Source organism: Clinocottus analis, unplaced genomic scaffold (assembly GCF_023055335.1).
Source record: "Clinocottus analis isolate CAN_PGR_092001 unplaced genomic scaffold, fCliAna1.0.p SCAF_29, whole genome shotgun sequence".
Classification (NCBI taxonomy): domain Eukaryota; kingdom Metazoa; phylum Chordata; class Actinopteri; order Perciformes; family Cottidae; genus Clinocottus; species Clinocottus analis.
Genome location: NW_027176031.1, coordinates 538,272 through 554,005, shown reverse-complemented (window position 1 = coordinate 554,005; position 15,734 = coordinate 538,272). Strand labels below are relative to the sequence as shown.

At 43.0% G+C, this 15,734-nt stretch overlaps 1 protein-coding gene across 6 annotated transcripts in view; it reads left to right on the top strand.

Annotated features, from left to right (window-relative positions):
• nfic (nuclear factor I/C) overlaps positions 1–15,656 on the top strand; it is a 37,381-nt gene extending 21,725 nt beyond the window's left edge. For 2 of the 6 annotated variants that reach the window (XM_068593200.1, XM_068593204.1), the window contains exons 12-15: positions 6,415–6,503; positions 7,821–7,898; positions 14,102–14,140; positions 14,562–14,629. In XM_068593200.1, the coding sequence (XP_068449301.1) occupies positions 6,415–6,503; positions 7,821–7,859 (128 nt within the window). In that variant the 3' untranslated portion in view covers positions 7,860–7,898; positions 14,102–14,140; positions 14,562–14,629. Of the gene's footprint in view, positions 1–6,414; positions 6,504–7,820; positions 7,899–14,101; positions 14,168–14,561 lie in introns of those variants that run through there. The other 4 variants (XM_068593199.1, XM_068593202.1, XM_068593203.1 and 1 more) reach the window with 3 other exon arrangements.
• Positions 15,657–15,734: the final 78 nt, after the last annotated feature.

Here is a 15,734-nt window from a genome sequence, read left to right as displayed (position 1 = left end):
AGCAGTTAGAATCCATCTTGCTAATGGACATATAGGAGCAGCGACTGAACAGCAAGACAGGAAGTAGAAACATTTCCAGCTGCACATAGACACTTTGGCACACACGAATGACTTAAAAATGTAATATTCCCGAAGAAGTCCTTAAAATGTCTTGAGTGACAAGCCAGAAACATTGATAACAGACTCCACAAAGAGGTTAAATGCAACTTGCTGTTCTTCACCCTACTAACTGGCACAATATGTGAATCATTTGCTCAGATAAAGAAGAATGCATAAGCAAAGGAAGATAGATTACTGTCTTTGACTGCACAGACCTCACCTCTGCCAGAAGGGGACAGTTATGATTCAGGATCAGGAACAGTTTCTCGATACTGAAGTCTGTATTGATGTCTATAATCATCAGGGAGAGCTACAGCAACTCGCCTCCCACACCTTCCACTGACTCAACACCCATACTTTGCTGCAGTCGCAGGATGCTCAAGGAGGGACACCCGACACTGGAACCGAAATGCTTAGACTTCAGAGAGAGAACAATAAACAATGTGAACCAGAGATATGATGACAGCTTCAATCAGTAGAAGTACCCCTTTCTCTCGTCATTTACTAGTACAACTTTCTCGCACAGTGATTCCAATGGGAGACACAATATAAAACATTTTCGAGTCAAAGCTTAAGGAAGCTGCACCACCCAGAGGCAATGGATAACCTGTCCAATAAAAACCTCCATTGTAAGGATGTTAAACATGTCCCAGTTGACCCTTGGCTAAGCCCTGGCCTCACTGCAACTACATCACGCTACATTACCGTGAAGCCCCCACTTAAAAAGATCACGATAGAAGCTAAAGCGGAAAAGTGAACCACCACATCACCTGACAATCGAGACGGAAGACAATTAAGAAACAACACAGTCCCTCTAAACCCGCCTGATGATGAAATACTTAACATACAGTAATGTGGGCAAATACTCCACAGTCAACAGAAACAGCCCAAACCACACATGTAGAGCAGAACTTCAGGAATGTTTGGATCCAGATGGGTAGTGATAAATTCTATAAAAACTGTCAGCAACAGGGAATGGACACAGTAAGGAGTACCCATTAGGCTCGTTTGACACGAGCCAGTCCTAATCAGCGATCAGCACACAATGCATGACGGTTAGATTTGTGTCTGACTTGATCCTTACTTGCTCTGATGAAGAAATAGCATGTAAAGCACCACTTTTGCCTGTTTGTAGGAAACAGTCACCAAGAGCACCTTACACCAGGTTACAACAGCAGAAATATGTGAAGAACAGACTTTAGTGTGGTTTGTACAAACCATCATTGATTGATGGCTATACTTGCGTAATGATTAGAACTAGTGTTGCCTCCTATTAAGCAGTTTCAAAACAGTTTTACATACGTGGTTCAACATTGTAATGAAACATATCGTGTGAGCTTTATAGTGACTGGACAAACAATTTCTGATTGATATTCTGATTTGTGTTTTGCTATACTCATTTTTGGGTTCAGCCTTCAGTGCTGATAATTGTGGCAAACTCTCTATCAGTACTTCAGCACACTCTGGATTCATAGACTGTATGTAGTCATGATGGCATCACCCGTTGGCTTTTCGGACTGTCGTTATGAAGCCTTGAGTTTGGCAATTTTGCCATCCTGGCCGTCACCATCTTGCATTTTTGCAACTGGTGAACGGAAATTACAATATTTTAAATGCAGAGGAGTAACATAGAGACGCCATATACATTTATATAGACTTCTATACAATCTGACGTTTTGCATCCAGAGGAGTCAACCCTAGTAGTCATTATAGAGAATGCACATTTTAAGACACTTTCCTTTAGCTTCACTTGGCAGAACCAGAGGTTGCTGCTTGGCTGAAACACTCCTCTGCTACACTTTATCATAAAAGTCCACAGTCCCATCCTTCATTTCTTAATTCAGAAGTGACCTGCCCGTCAGACAAATGCAAAGAGTGCATGTGCGTATTGTCCCCTGTTGCGTTTCCATCTCAAAGAAAAAAAAAGGTATATTCTTTCATTTCATTCAACAAGGACTGGGCAAAGTTGAAAAAATTTAACTGAGTAATCGCATGATTTCTCTGCGATTTATCGAATTATGCACCAAATTAAAGCAAGTAAAAGCTAGTGTATTGTGCAATTTTATTTTGAAGTAATGTTATCAGAACAATATAACAGGCACTGTGGAGCAACAGCAAGTTAACATACATAAATATATAGTTTATAAAACCGTTTTCTTTTTTTACCAGAACAAACATTTGTATTTTATCAGGGAACAACATAAACAGTGTGTTCAGTAGTAAGTGTCCCTATTAGGGACAAGCCTCTCCTTTTGTTCATATTCAGTGTATTGCTTTCCTTGAAGATGTATTGTATTGACCCTGCGTCAGGAAGTTGCAAGACGTTGTCTGGCTTGTTGGGCGATTTATTGTTAACACCAGAACAGGCCGTAGCCTACGCCAAAACAACAGAAAACACACTGAAAACCTTGCAACATGTTTCAGGTCCACTCCGGGTCGTAAACTCTTCCCCCTCTGGCCCGCAACAGACACACACACACAACCCCCCACCTTACTCGCTCTGCCAATCATAGGCACGCTCATAGGTAGGTACAATGAGTGACAGGTTATACACCAAAACAGCTTATGTGACATTCACTCACCTCCCGAACCAGTAATTACTGGGGATGGAAAGGAAGAGGCGGGGTTAAGGGCACCAAGGCTGGTGAAGGGGCGGGCGAAAGACTAGGCCCATTGAAAAGGGTTTGGGGGGTCATCCAGGCAGAGTCCAGGGTTCCCCGTGTCCCAACCTCATTTCCTGGTGGGGTGCCTGTGCCTCGATAAGGGGCCAGCCTGTCTCTGTGCAGGGAGACTTTCCTTCCTCGTTGTGGCAGCTAGACCCTGTTTCCTACTCTGCAGGGCCCCACCCACTCACTATCAAGCTTTGGGCACCTGCCCTTCTTCCTCTGCGGGATATACACCCAGACCAGCTGGCCTACTTCAAAATGTCGTCCTTTGACATGCATGTCGTAGTTCCTCTTTTTCCTTGCACCTGCACTGCGCAGCTGGTTCCTGGCAAACTCGTGGGCCGACTCCAAGCGGTCCTGGAGTTTCCGAGCATAGTCGAGCCCCGGGGGACCGGCAGGGGCGGATGTTGTGCGGGTCTTGTGGGAGTCCAGTTTGTTACACGTGGCGGCAGCAAAGACTACAAGTTTCTGCATTGATCTATGTAGATGACTTCCCCAAATCTGAGGCCCCAAACCTGCTGAACATTCCCCCTACCAGAGCATCCACAATCGTCTCCGCCTCCTGGTTTGGCAGGCAATGAGCTTCGGGCCACTTAGTGAAATAGTCCATGACACTGAGGATGTAACGGTTGCCTCTCTCAGAGTGAGGGAACGGTCCAAGAACATCAATCCCCACCCTCTCCATAGGATATCTTGCCGGAAACTGTTGGGGATGAGCATGAGATCTGTCCGCAAGGCCTTTTCTCGCGGCGGCAGTAGTCCTCTACATCCCGTCTATGTTGGCCCAAGTAGAACCCTTGGCGGAGGCGGCGGAGGTTCTTCGTAATCTTGAAGTGACCAGATCCCGGAGCTCCATGCATTGCCCAGAGCACCGTCTCTCTCAAAGTCCTGGGCACCACCACTTGCCACTGTGTCTCTCCAGTTGCAGGCTCTTCCCACCCTCTTTGTAGCACATCATCACACAGGCGCAGGGCTTGAAAAATTGACCACAGTCCTTTTGTGGCTCGAGAACACATGGTAACCTCTCCCCAAGGTGGTCACCGCTGGGATCCCACCCAAGTAAGCACTGGCCTTATGTCGACATCCTCTCCCTGTTTGCACTCCACCTCTCCTGCATCCCCAGCTGTCAGTCCATGGCCTGCTGGCTCACCCTCCGGTCCCTCTGCAGCACATTCCACATCAGGTTGCAGCCGCTCTTCTTCTTGCACCTCTCTTTTCTCACTGTAGTTGCAGCCACCAGCATTTCCGTGGCGCCCCCCAGTCTGTGGATCACAGTGGAATCATACACCTGTAGCTCCTCAATCCAGTGTGCCAGCTGGCCTTCCGGCTCCTTGAAGGACATGAGCCACTGTAAGGCAGAGAGGTCGGTCCTGACTGAAGTGGATTTGTTTGGACCATACAGATGTAGAAGTTGAATATGGTGTCGGAGCAGGTTGAGAAGCTTTTCATGTCCCTTGTGTGAAACTTAAAAAGTAATCTACCAGGCTGCCCACACCTCCAGCAGACTCTTGGTCGTGGCTTGTCCTGCCTCTCCTCTCCTAAAGTGGCAGCCGTCACCAGCTGGGTTAGCTCCCCAGGCAGGCTGCACCAACTCCATTTCAGTCCCACAAGCATCTCTCCCCTTTAGTGATTTTTCAACCACTTTACCCACGGCGCCAGCACACAGCATCTCTCTCTGTAGCTGACTCCAAAGCCTCCTGGAGCGACCCGGGTGTGCCAGTAGTGTCTGGATGTGCAGGTCAGCTGTCAGCAGGGCCTGGAGGAAATGGTCGCTAGCTAGTTCGCTCTGGATGGACGGGGACATGTGAGCGTAGGTGCGGTGAATAAGCCCCTTAATGTCAGGGTCGTTTTGGATTTTGCCCAATGTCCCGGTAAACATTTTGATCGTGGAAAGGTGGAATTGCAAGTCTGTCGTGCTCTCCCCAAAGGAAAGTAGCCTTACATAGTTCCCCTTATTTGTAGAGTCTTTACATGTGTTTTGTCCCCTGGATGAGAGCTTTTTGCCCAAAAGATCTCAATAATTTTAGTATTTCCCCACTCACCAATCACAGCGCATGTTAATGGTCACGCTGGCCCACTGACAAATCATATACGTCCACACCATTTCGCAGGCGCTGCACGTCAAAGAATACACCCAGCTTGTCAAACTAAAGATCTGTTTGTTGAAGTTCATGTCAATCAACCACAACATCCACTCCCTGTGTACTCTGCAGAGGCATAAACTGCTTTGCTCCCATAGAGACACAGGAGAAAATGAGATTGGATGAAACTCTTAAGACCAGCTCCACTGAAAGCAGTGCTGAAGGCAGAGCAACAGAGGAAGACGAGAGCTGTCACATAAATATATATATATATATATATATATATATATATATATATATATATATATATATATATATATATATAATGTAGTGTATTTGTGAAAAACCATGAAATTCACAAAATAGCTATAACTTTGTGATTGTGTTTAGGCCAGCATAGAAGGCTTAGCAGGTCCTGATGACCCACCTGTCCAACTGTTAAACATGCAAAGAATTTGAGGAGGAGATAAAGAGGTTGTCGGAGAAGATGGAGATGAGGAGGTGGTCTGATGTTAATACTCAACTGGGATGTCTGATCAAAAGACAGTGATTTCTTACTGTGATTTCACAGCATGAAAGTGAACACAAACCACACACAACATACTTTTCCTTTTCATTTCCATGCAAACTTTAAACACTGATAAGTCCAACTGTAGGCTTGTCTCTTTCTGTAATGTCCATGATGCTACTTGGGACAATGTGTACAATGTTCCATTCCCCAAAGTCAATCCATTCAAGGTCCAATCCATTCAATAGCTCATTCAATAAATAGTTTTTCTAGGTGAGGGAAGTAAGTGCTTGTGGGACAGTAAATCATAGATTTTCTTGCCCGTTATGTGAACATGAGATACAGTTTGTAAACTGAGGGATGAGCCACATCTGCCTAGTTCACCTAATACAAGGTTCAGCGAGTCAAGAAGATAAATGCATCGTAATCCTTTTTTTTCTTCTATAATCCACATTATTATAGTATTGGTTGGCCTGGCCCATCAAAAATGGTAGTTGCTGTTGTGTTTGTTATGGTTGTCCTTAGTGGGGTGTGATACTTGACTTAAAACTATTCAAAGTGCATCCGGAATCAGCAAACGAGCCAGTGATCCAGAACTCGTTCCCAAAGCAGACATCAGAGAAAACAATGGACACACGTGACATGATATTCTGCTACTTTCCTGCAATATAAGTGGGTTAATGTTACCTAGTGTTGGACATTTAGCTAGTTCCACCATCTGGAATACCTCTCAGGTCAGGTCTAAACATCTCAGCTCGGTGGAGTTTGACTTTCTGTCTGCTATAGACAGATAATGAAGACAGAGAGGAGCAGAGCAGTCGCTGTTCTACATTAGATCTGCTGCCTCTGTTTGATGTCTCTAGGTACAAAATAAAACAACCATAGAGGAAAATTATTTGCCAGCATTAGGGTTGGTCAGTTTTATTTCTTTTCACTGTTCTAGCTCCTTAATCAACTGGACAGATTCCGTTGAAGTAGGCTTCGGCCTCTTACAATTTAACAAGCAACATGGCAGTATGAGACAGTATGAGACTGATGTTGTTAACGCAAACACCCTCAGCTTACTCGGCCCCTGGGACACCCCCTGCCAATCGCACCTCCTTCGTTGGAGTCACCCCTCGAGACCCAGGTGGACTCTACCAAACCCAGGTTAGTATGGTTTGTTTGACAATGTTAAGCTCACTTTAAAACATATTCAGACCCCCCTCCTCTCCCATCCAGAGTATTGGAGGGTTAAGAGTTCCAGAATTCTTTTTTGCCAATGACTGGTATTCATTTGAGTTGCAGACATCTCTGACTACATACAATTTATTTTGTATAAACTGAAAACCTTTTATGGAAAACACATGTATCTATAGGTGCCTATCTTAAAATGAGTCACAAAGAGGCTGAGTAGGGGAGACTACTCTGTGGACATTCTGGTTGTCAATGAGTCAAATATCTAGTCACTGAGGTTTGTAGTTATATAACACACATTCAAAATGTTCTCACCGGTGTACAAAGACAATCGACAGCAATAAACAGCATAAATTAGCGTCGGTAACATCGGTCTAAGACTCACCACCTCTCCTTCAATTCATAAAACTAAACTACTGAACAGCTGATAGTCCCATTTCTATCCCCAACACTCAATTACCGCAAGTGACTAAAAAAGGTGTACAAAAGCATTCAGGCTCAGTAGCAAGCATGTTTGTTCCTCAATCAGAGCATCGATGATTCAATCCTTGGCTCTGCTAGCCCTTACCGACGTGTCCATGGTCAAAACATTGAACCCCAAACTGCTCCCGTAGATGCGTCCACAGTCTTTGAATGTGTTGCAAGTCGCTTTGGGTGTCAATGAAGTGTAATGTTGTATGGCCCTTCATCCACACTCCAAAGCTCTTGGCACATTATTACCTATCAAGAGTTACACTTCTGCATCTAGCTCAGGCAGGTAGATGTGTTTGAAGTAAAGCAATTCATGCAGATCTTGCTGTCGTGGGTTGTTACCAGTGTTCACAAGCATTCTAAGTTGAGTAAAGATGTCATTCATTTCATAGTACAACCCACTATCCAATCCAGCCACTTCCAAGTCTGACACAATACAACTAGTTTCTCTTGGCTCATGGTATGCTAAATAATCCTTGTTTTTCTACCAAAGAGATTCAGTCTATCCATCAGACCAATTTCCCCAGGGCGATTAATAAAGGATAATTTCTTTATTTTTTTTTCTTTGTAGGTTTCCACTGATTTAACCTTAAACTGGTAGGATGGCTAGCTTACAGTCTTGTTCACTGGCCAAAGAACTGTCCACTACACCCTTAAAGTTGCTCTTGCCTTTCTCCACATATGCTCCCCTTTCTACAGGATGGATGTGAAGCATATTTGGGTGTCTTAAACTACATGTTTTGCAGGAGAGACGTTTCCTTCATAATTGCTGATGTGCCCACTACACAAGCAGCCAAAACAAACTCCATTCTTTTTCAGGAAATCAATCTTCTCACGGTGTGCCCTCTTCTCCAATAGAGCACACAGCTTCAGCATGTGTCCACTTTTGCATTACAGGCAAGTCCTTTCAGATGAGTTTTCATCTTTAACCTTGTTTCCCTTTTTGGTCTTTCTTTCAACTGCAGTAACCATAGTGGCAAAGCTACTTCCTTGAGCTCTTAATAGAGGTGAAGGTTTTGCTCTGCTGTCTGCTTTGTTTGCCAGTAATTTTGGACTGTCTTGTATGTTTCCAAATACAGGATCTGTTGCGATCTTCATTTGATGCTTAAAAAAAACCCCAATATCAGTCCACTTTGACAATGCCTTTTGTGGCCAGAGGTTAGCGAACAACAAAATATTTAATGTTGAAAGACTCTTGAGCTGTGATATTAAATAGTTTTTGCAGCGCCAGACACTCTTATTTGATGGAAAAAAAGTTCAAATGTGTCTTTTGGCAGTGGTGTATTAAGTACCCAAAAGCCATACTTGAGTAAAAGTAAAAAATGACTTAAGTAAAAGTGAAAGTCACCTTTTAGAATGCTTCTTGAGTAAATGTCTTAAAATATCTGACATTTTCTGTACTTAAACATCAAAAGTATTTTTCTGATATAAAATGTACTGTATTGAAAGTACAAGTACATGCTGTTAATAATTAAGCAAATGATCAGAATTTTGAGAATTATGAAGTATATTCTTTTAAGGACAAGGAGTTGTGTTAAAAATAATTGTGTTGGCTATGATCCATCAGGAGGAGCAATGTTCATCATAATATATTGTACATACGTATACTTTTGCATCTATCATCTTATTTCTGCAAAAAGCTATATGACACTATGAAAGAGTTGTAACAGTGCGTTTATAAGTATGCTCATTCCGCCCGGTACTGGTCCGTGGGTCCCTTAGTACCAGGCCGTGGGTCTGTGGGTACCTTGGTACCAGTCGCACAGAAAGAATGGAGAGAAAAAAAGAAAGATCAAGACCAGAAATATGTTTTATTTTGAAAAAATTACCAGATACATCCGTCTGTGCGTAACCTCATATGGAACAGCTTGACACTTGTCAGGAGGTGTGTACGTTACCCAAAAAATGAAATTTAAGTCTGTTTCCCCTCTGTCGGTGTTCTGGTTTAAAACCAAGGCAGAGTATCCTGAGATCGGCAAAAAAGCACAACAAACCCTGCTTCCATTTAAACATCCTGTCTTTATGAAGCGGGTTATAAGTTAAGCAGTAGACTGAACATAAAGGTTTAAGTGACTGAGTAGACTCGACATTACGAACACATGCCGGGTGTCGCCGCTCCCGTCATACCGAGATGAGACCCGGTCCGTGAAAATATTGTCTTACATATAACCGATCCGTGGCGCATAAAGGTTTGGGACTGCTGGACTAGAGGATGTAGAGGCAAATGCATAATATTGTTATTCTCCAAACCTGCTAGCGTGGAGTTAGTGTTCCACCAGAGTTTTCAGTTCAAAACGGCGTGTCTTGTGATTATTGTACTGTGCCTTATTGTTGGATGTGGGACTAATGATTCAGAATATGGGTTTATCAGCTCAGCAAGACAGGCTTGTACTTCAACTTGTTCAGCTTCTCAAATAATGCATCTAACTTCGGTTTCACTCAGCATAAGAGCGTTATGTGTTTCTGTTAATACATCGGGTTGTGGGCACGTTTTCATTGACACACTGTCATCAATAATCTCCTTAAGCTTTTTCGACGAGCGAAAATCAATGTCTTACACATGCACAAAAGGAACTGTGGATGGAAACTTGGGAGGAAGCCATGATCATGGCAACTCCATCGTGCGATGTCTGCCTTTACTCTGTGATTCATTTCAAGGTAGAATAAAACACTGGCTACATGGGAACAGCACTTAGCACTTAGCACTCATTCAGGAGAACTGCTAGTTCTCCTGAATGAATGCTGGAAGTGGCTTCATCCAGACACTCGTCTTGGAGTCGGAGCTGTGTGCGACTACGGAGAATAGTATGAACCCAGATACGGGGCGCTTGATGTTCCGACATTTGTGGTATTTCCACAACAAGTATAACGCAGAAAAAGTTGTTAATGTCCCATGGTCGATAGCGGAAATGAAAACTGTTTTACAGGAACGTGACCGGGCTATGTGATGGGAACTAGGGGTAACGGGGCACAAGCCGTGCTGCCTTTCCGCCGCAACTGGTTGCCTAAAAACTAGGGCTAGGCAAAGTTTTAAAAAAATTAATCGCGATTAATCGCATGATTTTTCTGCGATTAATTGCATTATACGCCAAATTCAACAATGAAGTAAAAAACTAGTGTATTGCATGCTTTTATTTTAAACTAATGTTACCAGAACAATATAACAGGCACTCTGGAGCAACAGCAAGTTAACATACATACATATAGTATATAAATCTGTTTTCTTTTTCTAAACAGGTACCAGAAGAAACATTTGTATTTTCAACAGTGTGTTCAGTAGTAAGGGTCCCTGTTAGGGACAAGTCACTCCTTCTTTTGTCCATGTTTAGTCTGTTGCTTACTTTAAAGATGTACGTTGAAGACCGGCAATTGATCAACTTTATACAAAAACAATAAATGCTTTTCATGTTTTCAGTTCAGTTTTTCTTCCTCAGTGAGAAAAGTCCAGTCTGTGTTGGCTTGAACATGTGCACTGAACATCTTGTGATGTGATGAAAGTTCTCCTCTTTGAGAGAAGAGTACAGATCCAGAAGTGATGCTGCTTTTAAAGTGCTCTGCATGGATCAGACCGCGGGAACAGGAGCTTTGCGCATGCGCGATTAACTTTCAATCTGGACGCGAAACCTGTCGGTACATATACTTGTAGTGTATTTGCACGTCTGTGAGCGCATGTGAAGCGGCTCGCTGCAGCACCGCTGCTTGTTGAGAACAGAAGTTACAGAACAATACGTGCTTTACGTCAGACTCACTTCGTTATGCTGCCAGTCTGCTGCGAAGTCAGGCTGCGGCAGCGTGCGCGCATCAACATGAATCGCCTTTGAAGCGAAAGCAGTGTCGCTGTAATGCGTTCATGGCGTTTATCTTATTTATTTATTTTTCATGCTTGATTGACCTCATGCAGGCAGGACTGGCAGAGCCGTGAAACGCTAGGTCTGAACTGCGCCGTCTGGAAGAGATTTAAAGCGATGCAAAAAAAAATGCAGTTAACGCATGATCAAATAATTACCGCCGTTAATCCATTGAAAAGTTAACGCGATATTAACGTGTTAACTTGCCCAGCCCTAGAAAAAACGAAAAGCGAGTTAACCACATAAAGTGTTGAGCGAGTAAAATCAGATGAAAAAGCGTTGCGCTTTTGGTGTGAATGCGGCATAAAACCATGGCACCCATACACTCACCTAAAGGATTATTAGGAACACCTGTTCAATTTCTCACGAATGCAATGATCTAATCAACCAATCACATGGCAGTTGCTTCAATGCATTTAGGGGTGTGGTCCTGGTCAAGACAATCTCCTCAACTCCAAACTGAATGTTAGAATGGGAAAGAAAGGTGATTTAAGTAATTTTGAGCATGGCATGGTTGTTGGTGCCAGACGGGCTGGTCTGAGTATTTCACAATCTGCTTAGTTACTGGGATTTTTACGCACAACCATTTCTAGGGTTTACAAAGAATGGTGTGAAAAGGGAAAAACATCCAGGATGCGGCAGTCCTGTGGGCGAAAATGCCTTGTTGATGCTAGAGGTCAGAGGAGAATGGGCCGACTGATTCAAGCTGATAGAAGAGCAACTTTGACTGAAATAACCACTCGTTACAACCAAGGTATGCAGCAAAGCATTTGTGAAGCCACAACACGCACAACCATAAGGCGGATGGGCTACAACAGCAGAAGACCCCACCGGGTACCACTCATCGCCACTACAAATAGGAAAAAGAGGCTACAATTTGCAAGAGCTCACCAAAATAGGACAGTTAAAGACTGGAAAAAGGTTGCCTGGTCTGATAAGTCTTGATTTCTGTTGAGACGTTCAGATAGTAGAGTCAAAATTTGGCATACACATTATGAGAACATGGATCCATCATGCCTTATTACCACTGTGCAGGCTGGTGGTGGTGGTGTAATGGTGTGGGGGATGTTTTCTTGGCACACTTTAGGCCCCTTAGTGCCAATTGGGCATCGTTTAAACGCCACGGCCTACCTGAGCATTGTTTCTGACGATGTCCATCCCTTTATGGCCACCATGTACCCATCCTCTGATGGCTACTTCCAGCAGGATAATGCACCATGTCACAAAGCTCGAATCATTTCAAATTGGTTTCTTGAACATGACAATGAGTTCCCTGTACTAAAATGGGCCCCACAGTCACCAGATCTCAACCCAATAGCGCATCTTTGGGATGTGGTGGAACGGGAGCTTTGTGCCCTGGATGTGCATCCCACAAATCTCCATCAACTGCAAGATGCTATCCTATCAATATGGGCCAACATTTCTAAAGAATACTTTCAGCACCTTGTTGAATCAATGCCACGTAGAATTAAGAAAGATAATCATAAACGTATTATACAAAAAAAGCCCAAAATCAGCATGTTTCCAGAACCAGCAACCCTTAGCTTGGTGCTATGAGAAAAATCCTGATGTCAAGAAGCAAGAACACAGAAAAATGAATCGCTTTATTGCTGTACAATCAGCAAATACTGCTTAAGTTTGTTTTACAGTTTGATAATCTGAATTTTTTTATTTCTTCTACTAAATCCTCTCTAATTTTATTCTGCTTCACTTTATCAAAGTTAAACAGTGCAAAGATTATGTTAAAACTTTTAGGTAGGATTTGGGAGAAGTTTAGACCTTGCAACTGCATCATTTCAAGGTAAAAATCATGCTAAAAGTGCTTTTTTTCTAGGAGGACCTAAAAACTTTACATTACACACTGTTTGTCATCTTCATTTACTCTTAACCAGTAACACATAGACTGATATTTACACATCTAAGCAAAATTTAACATTATACTTTTTTATTAACACCAAGATTATTCAAATAGTTCTAGTGGTTGCAGAGACACACCCATTTTAGTTTGGGTATGTCATTTTCAAGCAGAAACCTTAAAAGAGGGCCAGGTTTCAAAAGGATAAGCCTGCAGACTTTTGTACGCCTTGAAACTTCCCTGTGTGTAAAAACTTGTCTCCAGTACGCAACATCAATTGAAAAATCCATTGCCTCCACTAGCAGCAGGCTAACTAAGTGGACCCCAAGATGGTGCGATTGAGATGCTGACGTCACGTGAATACGCTCTATACACCATTGGTCTTTAGATAGGAAAGGTTGTGACCCCTAGTCTATATTATAGGATACCTTAGTAGATTAGCTCACACCTCATCTCGGCTTCATTTGGTTCGGACTGGAGGATTGTAGTCTGAGGCGTTGCAGAGGCAATGCCTGCCTCCTGAGTGGGAGCGCAACAATGTGAAGAGTCACTCACTCAAATGATTCATCTGCTCTGCTCTTATGTCTGTAATCATAACAGGCATTTAGTTTATAGTGTGTAACGTCGGGTATGCCACCGTGTTCCCGATCAGCTCATCTGGTCTGTCGCAGTTTTAACAGAATGTTGACAGCCTGTTGGTCTCCAGAGCTGCACATCAGTGCATGTTTCTCATCTTTGATGTAGGACATCCTCAAACTGCGCTGGAGACAGTTCCTTAAGAGAATCAGATGTCCAGACAAGACACACTTATTGTGCTGCAAAAGCAAATAACTGAAGTTCATAATGTCAATTCAATTCATGTACTATAGACCAACATCACAAATTTGCCTCTGAGGGATTTACAATCTGTACACAAACAACATCCTTTTCATTTGATCATTTGATGGGTGCCCTCATGGATTATTACAGTTTGGGTTGAGGGTGAGCATCAGTGCAGCATTCAGTTGTCAATCTCTTTTCTCGTTATTATATAATGTATCTCTTGACTAACAGCTGGCTGCGTGAGGAGCAATAGACCATGTTACCTCTCAGGCTATCTGCTGAGGGGTTAGAGTCTTTCTCACTGTTACTGATTGAAGCTGATCAGAAAGGTTTTTAAATGTTCCACAAAGTGGGTTAGCAATAATCAGTTAAATAGGATATATGTTTGTAGTTGTATTATCAATAGCTTCACAGTCTGTAAGAAGTCATATAAGATGTAAAAGCATAATTTCATTTTGCGTTTTGTTTGGGTCACAAATAATAATTACCTACAATCATTTACAGAGTGTACATTACAGTGTCAACTGTGTGTGTGAAGACACATGTCTAATCTTGTGTTTTTGTCTCTGTTGCAGTCTTGGTATCTGGGCAACTAAGTGAACTGTGGAGAAAAGGTGATGTCCTGGGAGAAAGGAAACGATGCTGTCATGACCTTACCAGAGGAAAAATCTATTCATCTTTGTAGAAGTATAACATGTGGTCATACATATATATAAATATACATACAGTGTAAGATATTTGTATATCTGTATGTAACCCCAAGAGACAGCTTGGATGGAAGAAGGATGCTGCTCTCAGTCAGCCATGCTGCAGACACAGTGAACTATGCCATGTGACACACAATATTTCTCACACATGGCCACTGGCGGTGATTTTCAGTGGTTGGTCAAGAGGAACTCAGACCAGAACCAGAACCAGGCCTCGCACCAGATCCTAAGAGACCTGCATCCCAAATGTGTTTCTATGATGAGGCCGTGTCCCTGTAATGGATGTCAGCCTGTAACCCCTTTCCTTGGTTCTCTACTCTAAATCCAGTGCAAGGCCTCCTCCCTGGGACAGACCTCATACCTCCTGAACACCCAGAATGCCCCTCTCCGCTGCAGGTGCTGCTTATAATATATATATGCAAATAAGCCTCCTTTTTTTTCTGAACCCACTAAAAAGAGAGATCCTGTTGTCTGTAATGTTTTTTTGCACTTTTTAATGTTATGGATACAACTGAAGACAATTTAGAGTGGAAACTGAGTATTTTCTTTCTCAGAGGCTTTGTCTTTTTTATTGACAATTGTCAGCCTGAAACCATTACTTTGTTCTTTTGTTTAAATAGGCTTTTGTATCATAAACCTAGTAACAGTGGAATAGAAGCGCTGTACTCATGCCTCCTCAAACACACCACAAGGCTGCAGTTGAACACAGTGCAGAATGTGGCCGGTGGGACTGGAAGCAGGAGAGGCCGAGGTTAGCTGAGAGCATCTTTTCATCCAGACGCTCATCATTCTGTCAGGCCAGTATTGCTTGGAGGAGACCTGGACCTTGTGGCCACAGTAGACTGGCTGCTGATCGCAATGCGTTCGTAACCGTAGCATTGAGTATGGTTCCTACACTTCGACCCTCTGGTTTGTGTCTCAGAAAGGACAGTTGTCCTCATGTGAAGGTAGATCAGAAAGAGAGACATCAGGCATTGCACTAGGATAAGTCCAAGATGTTTCTCTCGTAGATGTTGATGCTTATGGTTCTGGCTTTAGAATTGCCGCAGCCAACCCGACCTGACCGGTCTGCAGCAGTAGGGTTTGTGTTGGAGTTCAGATCAACTGAAGTGTTGTGGTTGGTTTCAATTCCAACCGTGATGGTTTATCATAGGCAGCAAGCAACAAGGCAAGTATTTCAAATAACGAGTTTGCTTGCTTTTCTGTGTCCAACCTTGAAACAATATTTGGATAATGGCAGTGCTTTAGTGAGGCAAAGCAATATTCTAGCTTTTTACCATTCATTCAGTCAATCCTTTGAAAGACGTTTATTGCTTAAAATCTTCCATGCTGCATTTTAACTTTGAGTTTGAATCCTATGAGAGAGAGAGAGAGAGAGAGAGAGAGAGAGAGAGAGAGAGAGAGAGAGAGAGAGAGAGAGAGAGAGAGAGAGAGAGAGAGAGAGATGTCAGTTCAGTCAACTCTGTGTAGTAACATCTAACATTATTTATTTCTGTCCCTG